The 12,375-nt window shown below is 38.6% G+C and overlaps 1 protein-coding gene across 2 annotated transcripts in view; it reads left to right on the plus strand.

Annotated features, from left to right (window-relative positions):
• The window catches only part of Ccdc30 (coiled-coil domain containing 30), a 110,075-nt gene that overhangs the window by 48,302 nt on the left and 49,398 nt on the right, over positions 1-12,375 (plus strand). For both annotated transcript variants that reach the window (XM_077791136.1, XM_077791137.1), the window contains one exon: positions 10,509-10,718. In XM_077791136.1, coding sequence (XP_077647262.1) covers positions 10,509-10,718 — 210 coding nt within the window. The remainder of the gene's footprint in view (positions 1-10,508; positions 10,719-12,375) is intronic.

The following is a 12,375-nucleotide window of genomic DNA, read 5'->3' on the forward strand; positions in this document are numbered from 1 at the left end:
GGAGGTGTTTTATTCCTCTCTATAAGAATTTAATAAACTGTGAGTTGGTTTCTAACATGCTTTTGGTGGGAATAACTTCAGTTAGGTCACCTTCTCCTACAACTTTTTCATAATGGCTCTCTCTTCTTTTACCCCCTACCTCTTCAAGTCTATGGTAGGAAAGGTGCTTCACAAAATTTGTTAGTTTCCCTCAACCTTGCCCTTACTTTTATAAATACCTTAAACAATTTTTATTCTGATGGATGTTTTTCATCCTTGAATCTTGAACAATGGATTTTTAATTATAAGAGTAAAATATGGGGCTGGGATTATGGTTCAGCAGTAGAGTACTCACCTAGCACATTCGAGGCCCTGGGTTCAATCCTCAGCACCACATAAAAATAAATAAAATAAAGATATTGTGACCAACTACAACTTAAAAATAATAAACATTTTTTTAAAAAGAATAAAATATACTTCATCTCATATCACAGGCAATGTATATATACATACTAGATTAATTATATATTAAAATATAATGTATAAAATGGTAAAACTTTTAAAGAAAATATTTACGTAACTTTGTGAAAAGAAATGGAAAACAAAAAAATATACAAAACATACAAAACCTGAAAAATTAGATGATATTATAGTTAAAATTTTTATGTGTAAAAGTTTATCAAAAAGGGTTGAAAGAGACATGAATTGTATTACTGGTCATTTTTTAAAATATCTTTATTTTATTTATTTTTTATGTGGTGCTGAGGATTGAACCTAGTACCTCACAAGTGTGAGGCAAGCGCTCTACCACCGAGCTATAACCCCAGCCCCATTACTGCTCATTTTTGTTTATTTTTAGTATTTAGCTTGACTTGGTTTCTCCTCTGGTTGGCTTTTCCTTTATTGTAGTTCTTCCCTTTGCAGATTTTCATTGTTGTTTTTCATTCCTCCTTGTGGAATATTATGCCAAGAATGTTCTAAAGTGCAGGCTTTCTTGCTGTAAATTCTTTTAGCTTTTGTTTATCATGGAAGGTTTTTATTTCATCATCAAATTTGAAGCTTAATTTTGATGGATAAAAGATTCTTGGTTGGCATCCATTATCTTTCACAGCTTGGTATATGTTGTTCCAGGATCTTCTCGCTTTGAGAGTCTGGGTTGAAAAATCTGCTGAGATCTGAATTGGTCTTCCCTTATAGGTAATCTGATTTTTCTCTATTGCTGCCTTTAAAATTCTATCCTATTCTGTATGCTAGGCATTTTCACTATAATGTGTCTTGATGTAGATCTGTTGTAATTTTGTACGTTTGGTGTCCTATAGGCCTCTTGTATTTGATTTTCCAGTTCATTCTTTATACTTTGGAAATTTTCTGCTATTATTTCATTGAAGAGATTGTGCATTCCTTTGGGTTTGAATTTCTGAACCTTCCTATCCCAATAAATCTTAAATTTGGTCTTTTGATGATATCCCATAATTCTTGGATATTCTGTTCATGGTTTCTTACTATCTTCACTGTGAGGTCAACTTTATTTTCAATATTGTATATTTTGTCTTTGTTGTCTGAGGTTCTGTCTTCCAAGTGATCAAATCTATGGTGATGTTATCTATTGACTTTTTTAATTGGCTTATTGTTTCTTTCATTTCAAGGATTTCTGCTTTTTTTTCCCAGTATCTCCATCTCTTTCTTGAAGTAACCTCTTGCATCCTATATTTTCTCTCTTATCTCTTTGTTGGAGTGATCAATGGTCACCTGTATTTGTTCTCTTATCTCTTTGTTGGAGTGATCGATTTTTGCCTGTATCTGCTCATTTCAGTTATGCATATTCTGAACTCCTTCTCTGACATTTCACCTACTGAGCTATCTGTGGATTCTATTGTTGTGGTATCTTGGTTTGTTGGGGGCACTTTCCTCCCTTGTTTTTTCATGATGTCTATGAGTCTTCCTCTCTTGCAGTGTAGGTCCCAGTTATTACAGCCTCTGCCCTACTGTCTTATAGTGTCCCTGTAGGTTACCAATACCTCACTTTTAAGGGAGGGATCAATATTACAGCACTCAATGTACCCAATGTGCAGCCATATATCAGTCAGCTTCTATTTTTACATTTAAAGTTTTGTCACTATAATCAGAAGTGATGAGTTCGGTTATCTTCTACCTTATAGTCAATAGGTTTGCGTAATGGTTTACAGTTTCTAACAGTAGAAAGGGGAACTGAAGGAGAATATGGAGGTATTAGATTATATGACAAGTGAGAGGGTAATCATAAGAAGTTGGCTGTTGGCTATTAGTAGGAGAAGCAAGAGATAGGCAATCCCATGCAAGACTCCCTGTTACCTCAACAACAGGATAACTGTTGGGACTGTTGAACCAACAGTTCAACCAACAGTTCAGACCAGCCGGGACTGTCTCTCTTGAAATCCGTTGGTTAAAAGACAATACTCCAGCTCTCTAGAAGCGCAGTTTATAGCATAAAAAAGCTGCAAAAGTGGAGGAGGGGTGTTGAGCATCCCTAGTAGAGAAACCTCTGGTGCAGCCAGGCCCACAGGGACCTTGGTGACATCTTACCAGGTCCATATTGTTGTCTCTTGATAGAAGTGGTGATATCCCAGTTTCGTGGCAGTGACAGCCTCAAGCCTATATATTTTCTGATGTTGGGCTGGAGCCATGCTTTGGTGAATAAGGAACCTCAGAGTGGGGTGGCTCACCATGTATGTGCAGGTGCTAGGCGAGCTTCTCCTCTGGAACTCTGGGCCACAGTGTGGCGGGTGGGCGTCTCCTCCAGTTCTCAACAAAAATAAAGTTTTAAAGTTTTTTTTCTTTCTGCAGTATTGGGCAGTGAACCAGGGGCATGCTACCACTAAACTACATTCTCACCCCTTTTCCTTCTTTGTTTTGAAACAGGATCTCACTATGAATGTGCAATCTTCCTGCCTCAGCCTCCAGAGTTGCTGAGACTGTAGATGTGGGCCCAAAGTTACACAATCTTTTGAAGTCATTATCTAAAATTTTTAGTGCTTACTAAACCTCAATGTCCTGAGCCAAAACCCTGCTTGTCCTGCCCTACTTTTTTTTAATCACTAGATTTATTTATCCCTAATAGATGTATTCATTATTATTGGTTTAATTAAAAGGTCAACTATGCCAAGGTAAAATTCATGGGATGGCCAAATTATTCTTCCTTGGGGCTGGGGATGTGGCTCAAACAGTAGCGTGCTCGCCTGGCATGCGTGAGGCCCGGGTTCGATCCCCCGAAAACTAAAATAAATAAATAAATAAATAAAAATTCTCTCTCTCTAAAAAAAAATAAAAATAAAAGGCACTTATTTGATTCCTTAAAAAAAAATTGTTCTTCCTAACAGAAGAGCACCAAGAAGTTAGGGGAACAGCCCCCAAACATGCTTGTCTAAAAACAAGACAAGCCATGCACAGATTCATCTAAAGTTTTATCAATCACATAAATATTCAAAATGAACCACCATGTAAAATAGTACTTCCTTTTAATTGTGGTTCAAGTCTAGATATATATTAAAAACTTAGTCTTTATTAACCTCTTGCTAAGTCAGCCTCAGCAACTTAGTGAGACCCTGCCTCAAAATAAAAAAATTTAAAAAGGGCTGGGGGTGCTTCCCAGTGGTTAAGAACCCCTAGGTTCCTTCTCTGGTACCAAAAAAATAAATTAATTAAAAAAAATTTTTTGAGCCAGGTGCATTGGTACACACCTATAATCCCAACTACCTCAGGAGGCTAAGTTTTTGACACTAGTGATCAAACCCAGGGCCCCATCTATGCTAGAAACGTGCTACACCACTGAGCTACACCTCATCTTCCTCATGAGTTTTTAAATATGTGTTTGTGTGTGGGGGGGTGCATGCCCACATGTGCACACACACCAAGGATTAAATCCAGGGGAGCTTTTACCGCTGAGCTACATCCCCATCCCTTTTTTATCTTTAATTTTGAGACAGGGTCTCACTAAGTTGCTTAGGGCCTCGATAAATCATGGAAGTTGTCTTCAAACTTGCAACCCTACTACCTCAGCCTCCCAAGTAGCTGGGATTACAGGTGTGCACCACTGTGCCCGGTGAGTTTTTAAATATTGATCATATTTCCTCAAGGCTTTTTTGGTATGTAGTTCTTAATTCTAAATCTTTAACACATTTCCTTGTATTCTCACCTTTCCTTTAAACATGTTTCTTAGACCATTTTAAAAGTTCAATTCTGAACATATTCAAAGAGTAGTATGTCTTCCTTAAGGTACAGTGGCCAGAATTACACAGGTCATGATGTCTTACTTATGATTAATGCCCTGTAAATATTTGTAGAACCAATGAACAGGAGTGAAGAGCTCTCAGTGAGACCTTGGTAAAGCAAGAAGATATTTTTTGCTTTGTTACAAATCTCCCTCATAGTGCCAGGCATCTCAGTAGTATTATATACAATAACTACTTTGTATTGACAGCTTGTCCACTTTTTCCCTTATAAACCTCCCCACATACCTACAGGCAAGGAAACTGTTTTGCAGATGAGGAAACTGTTCAAGGTGGCAAAGCTAATAAATTGTGGAGCCCAAATCTGCTCCCAGGTCTGTTTCCCTCTTTGCGGTATAGACTCTTTCCACATTGTAACTCTCCCCATTTGGGAGTCATTCTGGAACCTCAGCTTTGCAAACTTAGGACCCTCCTCCTCCCTTCTGTTGTTGTTGTTGCTGGTATTGCAGTCTTGGGATTAAAGGCAGGGCCCCTCACATGCTGGACAAGTGCTCTCCCATCAACCACTGGAGCTGCAGCCCCAGTCCCAAGGCTCACTTCTTAAAATCCACGCAGAGATCATCAAACTCTGGTTCTCTAGGTGATGTTGGGGATACTTACAAGGCTAAGAAATCAGAATACCAGTGTGTTTCCTTTAAACCATTTTATTGTGGGATCTAACACTCAGAAAGTTCATAAAATGTAAATGTAAAATTGTATATTACATGGTTACAAGATGAATATCCATGTAACCACCACCCAGGACAAGAAATAGAACAATGCCCGTGTACACCATGGCCTGTGTACCTTTCCCATCCTGATCCACTCCCTTCCCACTTCAGCACTAATCACTAATTTTTGGTAATAACTCATTTACATTACTTTATGGTCTTGCTACCTGTGTATGACTCCCACACAATATCGATAAGTTTCCCCCCCCCCTTGTTTTTTCAGTGCTGGAGACCAAACTCAGGGTCTCATGCATGAAGACAAGTGCTCTACCACTGAGCTACCTCCCCAGCCCCTGCCTGTTTTAAAATGTTTTACAAATATAATCAGTATGTTCACCTTATATCTATTAATCTTGTATCAGTTTTGTTTGCGAGATTCATCCGTGTTATGGTATTTAGCTATTGTCCATTCATTTTTCTTTGCAGTATAGTATTCCACTGTGAGAAAACACCACAATTCACATGTTTTTTTTTTTTTTTTTTTTTTTTTGGTATGACTTATAGACACTGTGCATGCTTCTACTGTGGATATATTAAAAGGAATGTTTTAGGCTTGCAGAACTTCAGGCAGAGTGTCACTCTGCCACTACCAACACTGAGACATTGTACTGGATCCTATTTTTACCAAGGAAGTCAATGTTGTCTTCTTTCATTATTACCAGCATTAGCAAAATGCTAAAATGGCTCTATCACTGATAATCTACTCATCAGGACCCAGGGCCTTTAGCTTTCTTGGCCTATGAAGTCAGTGGGTAATATATTTATTGTGAAATGTCTCACATTCTCTTTATTGACAATGAGAAGCTTAGGCTTCATGCTTTTGAATTAATCTAATACACCAAATATTCCAATTCTTCTTTTCTTTGATTTCCTTCTTCTTACCTATTCATTGGATTTATCTCTGAGATTTTTCATGGCAAGGTTGTTCTTAGAAATGAAACTTCCAGCCTTCCTAATGGGTTCGAGTGGCCTTTTGAGAAGAAGCCAACAGTTGATAGATTTGTTCCTGTCAGTGATGTTTCAAAAGCTATATCAGTCCTCCAAAATGAAATAAGAGCAGGAAGGAAAAAAATTGAGAGAGTGAAGGGGTTTAGATTGGCAGAGGAAAAGGGAGTTTTCACTGGGAAAATAAGTAACTTATTAAAACTTGATCTAAAATTTTCTTTTGAGTGATATCAAAAAGACAAGCTTATGATATTTTTCCTGTTGACCTATATAAAACTCACCAATGACATGGCAGCATTTTGATCTTAGGGTATAATTTCTCCATTGCTGCATACATTCATTTCTATTCTGTTTAATAAAACGTTTGATCATTTTTACATGGTCATTAACATTTTTAAAGATGACATCGCTCTGGTCTTCAGAAATTAAAGCAAATGGGGCACGGGGCGGGGGTGGCGGGTGAGGTCTCATAAGTTGTGCACTCTGGACCCCTGAGTAGCTTTTATGCAAGAAACTTTGCCCTTGGACAGAGTATAAGATCCTTTCAGATACATTCAGCTAATTAACGTAAGACGTTCCCTGAATAGTGTGATAAATGAACAGAGCTGATTAACCTTTCTACTTTTTAAAGAACGCTACTATGAACTCTCATGTACGGGTCCTAATATCCATAAGTACGCATGTCTCTAGGAAGAGCGTGGGAGAGGAATTATAGAGTGTGTATTGCAAGCATTTGCCACTGCGCCAGGAAGAGGCTGTCAGAACCTTGAGTAACAACAGTTAACTCTTACTAGGTGTTTCCTATGTGTCTGGCCCCTTCTCCCTCCCTCCCTCCCTCCCTCCCTTCCTTCCTTCCTTCCTTCCTTCCTTCCTTCCTTCCTTCCTTCCTTCCTTCCTTCTTCTTTTCTTTCTTTCTTCAGTGGATTATAGTCATACACGGTAGTTGGGTACATTTTGATAAAATCATCCAGGCATGAAATTTGATTTACTGCATTTCAGTCCTTGGTGCTCCCCTCTTTCCCTCTCATCCTCCCTTCCCTGTTCTTCCTCTCCTGGACTGGTCGTCCTTTCACTTGTTTATTTATTTGTTTCTGATTGGGGCTTGGCAGATATGCATAGAGGTGGAGTTCACAGTGGTCTATTGATATGTGCACATAGTGTGAGTCTATTGAATTCGTTCTGCATTTCCTCCCCTTCCTGGTCGCCCCTCCCTCCTCCATGATCTCTTTCTTCTACTCTGCTCATCTTCCCTATATTTTTATGATATCCAATCCTTCCCCCTTGCCCCCCCCTTTTTTTTTAGCAAATGGCACACCATTTAACTCTATACATATAGATCTGAGTTTTTCTCTATTTAATACCCCTTATTTTGCTGTAGCTTTCACATATGAAAGAAAACATCTAACACTTGATTTTCGGAGTCTGTCTTATTTCAGCTAGCATAACATTTTCCAGTTCCATCCATGTACCAATAAATGCCAAAATTTATTTTTTCTTTAAAGTAAAACTCCATTGTGTATGTTTACCACATTTTCTTGATCCATTCATCTATTGGGCTGTTTCTATAGCTTAGCTATTGTGAATTGAGCTGCTATAAACATTGATGTGGCTGCATCACTATAATATGCTGATTTTAAGTCCTTTGGGTATATACCAGGGAGTGGGATAGCTGGGTCTTTGGTAGTTCCATCCCTAGTTTTTTTGAGGAATCTCTACACTGCTGTCCAGAGTGGTTATACTAATTTTCAGTCTCACCAACAATGTATGAGTGTGCCTCGCCAGCATTTATCATTATTTGTGTTCTTGATGACTACCATTCTGACTGGAATGAGATGAAATTTTATTGTAGTTTTAATTTGCATCTCCCAGATTGATAGAGACGTGGAACAATTTTTCATATATTTGTTGGCCCTTTGTGTTTCTTCTTTTGAGAAATGTCTTTTTAGTTCTTTTTCCTATTTATTGATTGGGTTATTTGGTATTTTGGTGTTAAGTTTTCAAGTTTTTTGTATATTCTGGATATTAATCCCCTGTCAGAGGAGCAGCTGGCAGAGATTTTCTCCCATTCCATAGGTTCTGTCTTCATGCTCTGAACCATTTTCTTTGGTCTGCAGAAGCCTTTAAATTTGATTGCATCCTCTTTATTGATTCTTGGTTTTATTTTTTGAGCTTTGGGAATCTTGTTAAGGAAGTCGGTGACTGGCTCTGTTGTTATTTTAATTGCTTTGTCTTACTTAACACAGCTGCATGGCTATCTTGTAAGGTAAGCAGCTATTATCCCCATATTGTAGATGAAAAAAAAAAACTGATGCTCAAAGAAGTTTAACACTACTAGCTTTTGGATTTTGAAAGAATCTAATTGGTCAATACACAGAAGTCACATGAGGAAGATACTATAAATATAATCCCTATTGATTTAACTGAAAAACTTTGAGACCAGAGAATCTTATTTCCCAAAAGGACAAAGAACATTCTCTCAGGAATTTTGTCTGTGAGACTTCCTTGCCAGGTATAGACACTTATTAGATTCTGATATCCTTGAAATATCATGCATTTACTTACTCAGGCTGGCATGGTGACACTGTCCTATAATCCCAGCAACTCCAGGATTATAAATTTGTGGCCATCCTCTGTAATTTAGCAAGAACCTATTTCAAAAAATAAAAAGAGCTGGGCACAGTGGCACACGCCTGTAATCCCAGCAGTTTAGGAGGCTGAGACTGAAGGATCACAAATTCAAAGCCAGCCTCAGCAAAAGCAAGGTGCTAAGCAACTCAGTGAGACCCTGTCTCTAAATAAAATAGAGATGGGGATGTGACTCAGTGGTCAAGTGCCCCTGAGTTCAATCCCCAGCACCAAATAAATAAATAAATATAAAAAGAGATGGGGACATAGCTCATTGGTAAAGCCCTCTGGGTTCAATCCCTAGTACCAGAAAGGGAAAAAAAAAAAAAAAAAAAGAATGCTTGCTCAGTAAGTATTGATTAATAGCCTACTCCCTGGCATTTTGATTGGCTTTGGGTATTGAATAGTGAATTAAAAAACATGATCCTTGATCTCTTGGAATTTAAAATGGGGAAGAAGGATGATATACAAATCTAGAGATGCATGCTTAGTTACAAACTGTGATGAGTCCAATGAAGGAAAGAGGTGCAGTGGGGAACAGGGATATCACAGGCAAGGAGATCTCTTCAGATTAAATGATCATGATGATCTTCTTCTACAAACCACACAATAAGGAGGGAAGAGAAAAGGTGTTCCTGGTAAGCTGCTGGGATTTGTTCCTGAAGTAATCAGAAGGCACTGAAAATTTTAAAGCAAAGACTCAGGAGGCTGAGGATCACAAGTTCAAGACCAGCCTCAGCAACTTAGGAAGGCCGTGTCTCAAAAAAAAAAAGAGGGGCGGGGGTGGGCTGGGGATGTGGTTCAATAGTTAAGCACCCCTGAGTTCAATTACCAGTACCAAAAAAAAAGGGGGGGTCAAATTGTGGACTGGGATTGTGGCTCAGTGGTTGGGTGCTCACCTACCACGCATGAGGTACTGGGTTCTATCCTCAGCACCACATAAAAATAAAATAAAGATATTGTGTCCACCTAAAACCAAAAAATAAATATTTTTTAAAAAGGGTCAAGTTGCACTTTTAAAAGATTGCTTTGCCCGAATCATAGAGAATAGATTAGATAGAAGTAGAAATGGAAGTGCCGGGTGGCAATGGTAAAAATGACCCAAACAGATTCATGCAAAATAATCATGGAGGTAGAGTGGCAGCATGTACTAAATGATGGGAATCATCTCATGGTGCAAAAGGAAGACTCCAGGGTGACTTGAGTACACAGAGGTTGGATGGTGGCCTCATTTACTAAAATCGGGAAAAAAACAACTTTGGAGATATGGAGAGAATCCGGCAGTTTAATTTTGACAGTAATTAGCATAAGATGACGTCAGATCATAGAAACAAACCTGGAATCATCCGCTCTCTAGACCTGGGGTACTCCAGCAGGAGAGATGGGGTAGCATTAGAAGATACTTCAGAGGAGACCAGGAAGCAATAGCAGAGAGGTAAGTGAAAACCAGGAGAGTCTGGTATCAGATTCTAAGAGAGGAGAACTTTCTGGCTGGCCTTGAACTTTATGATCCTTCTGCCTTAGTCTCCCAAGTCACTGGGATTACAGTCATGCACCACCATGCCCACAGGGGGACTTTCTGAAATGGAGGGAGTATATGCTACCGAGAGGTCACTTGTACATTGGGCTTATTGGGCTTATTTTGACAACAGGGTACTCAGTGCCCATGGCAAAATGGTTCTATTGAGTAGTAGAGATGAAAGCTGTGTTGGAGTAGATTAAAGAAAGGATGGAAAATGTTTAGGCTCTGGAAACATGGAAACTCTTGAGGAAGTTCCTTTGTCCAGCTCCCTTGGGCTAGATGAGCTTTGGCAAGCCTTACTCCTGACTGGCAGCTCCAGACAGGTCACCAGCCCTGTGGCGTCAGTATTCATGGGCTTTGGGGGAACTGAACTCCTTTGAAAGTTGCTTATTTGGGCTCACATTCACATTCACTCCATGCTTATTTTTTACCTTATCGTTCTTATTTATTTCCCACCTTTAGATCAAAATCGAACAAAAGCAGGCCCACCAGAAGTTACTAGACAGCACAAAGATGTACGCCTCGCTCACTGCAGAGTGGAAGCACTGTCAGCAGAAGATCAGAGAACTAGAGCTGGAAGGACTGAAGCAGGCTCAGAGCCTCAAATCGCAGAACCTTCTGCAGGAAAAGCTGGCTCAGGAGAAATCTAAAGTTGCCAGTGCAGAGGAAAAGGTAATTATCTTTAACCAACAGCCTTGCTCTGAATCCCACCACGGGAATGCTGTTTCCTCAAGGATTTCAAAAAATAGATAATTTCAAACTGGATAGAATCCTAATTTCTTTTCCTTTTGCTCTCCCTCCATTTTTACTTCTTTTGATTTCAACTGCTATTACAATTCCAGCAAACCTCATGTTTTTAAAAACTCCATGAACTGAAAATTTTCATTAAAGTAATAATGTGAATTTAAAGAACTGACTGAGCCCATAGCACTTTGTTTTATGTTGTCAGATTTTAAAGGGCTTATTTATTTTCTTCTCATTTGGGTTGACTGTTTATGTGGTTTCTATTTTGGAATTTTTACAAGGATTCTTGTTAGGAATTGAACCATTTGGGAACATTGCCCCTGCATTTTAGGTTATCTAACACCAGGTGGCAGTAGCATATAGCAGTTGCACATTGACATGTGCGGCTTTGTCTGAGTGAAGCCTTAGATAAAAAATCTTTTCATCAGCCATATACATATAAAGCAAACATCAAAGAGAAGATGGAAGCAGAATTAATTAAACTAAATAAATCAAATGTTAAATTAAAAAAATAAATACAATACAAAAGGGTTCATACTAAGATTGGGTGTGGTGGTATCTACTTGTTATCCCAGCAACTAAGAGGCTAAGACAAGAGGAGTGCAAGTTCAAAGCCAGCCTCAGCAACCTAGCTAAGCCCTTATCAACTTAGCAAGATCCTATCTCAAAATAAAAAATAAAAATGGCTGGGGATGTGGCTCAGCGGTAAAGTACCCCTGGGTTCAACCCCTAGTACACATACACACATACAGATGCACACAGGAATACATACACACACACACACACACCCAATTCTAATTATACGAAATTCAAGAACAGAACTAAACTACAGCCAGGTGTCATGGTGCACACCTGTAATCCCAGTGATGGGAGGCTGAGGTAGGAGAATCACAAGTTATAGGCTAGCCTCAGCAATTTAGTGAGGCCCTAAGCAATTTAGCAATCAAAAAATAAAAAGGACCAGGGATGTAGCTCAGTGGTAAAGGGCCCCTAGGTTCAATTACTTGTACCAAATAAATAAATAAGCTACAGAGGTGGGATAGTCCTCCTCCTCATCTTTATGTTAAGTAGGAGGGACACAAGAGAATCTTCTGTGGCACTGAACATACATGCTTAAGACATGTATGTTACTTAACATGTACATGTATGTTACTTTCCCATATGTATGTTTTTACTCCATTAAAAAATAATTTTTCAGGGCTGGGATTGTGGCTCAGCGGCAGAGTGCTTGCCTAGCATGTGTGAGGCACTGGGTTCGATTCTCAGCCCCACATATAAATAAATAAAATAAAGGTCCATCTATAACTAAAAAAAAAAAATAAATAAGTAAACTTCTTTTAAAAAATTAATTGGTGAAATTGATAAAAAATGGGTAAAATGTTTAAATGTGGTACTAAATATTGATGAGTATTTGAGTATTTGATGGAATAGGGACTTTTTTTTTTAAAGCCATGACATTTACCTCAGCCCACAAGAACTCTACTAATGTTAGATGAAAGAATAAATTAGTATACCATTTGAAAAACAATTTGACAATAACTTGGGTTTTACTTGATTAATGAGGCATAGCTACCTAGTGGGGTTG

Source organism: Urocitellus parryii, chromosome 11 (assembly GCF_045843805.1).
Source record: "Urocitellus parryii isolate mUroPar1 chromosome 11, mUroPar1.hap1, whole genome shotgun sequence".
Classification (NCBI taxonomy): domain Eukaryota; kingdom Metazoa; phylum Chordata; class Mammalia; order Rodentia; family Sciuridae; genus Urocitellus; species Urocitellus parryii.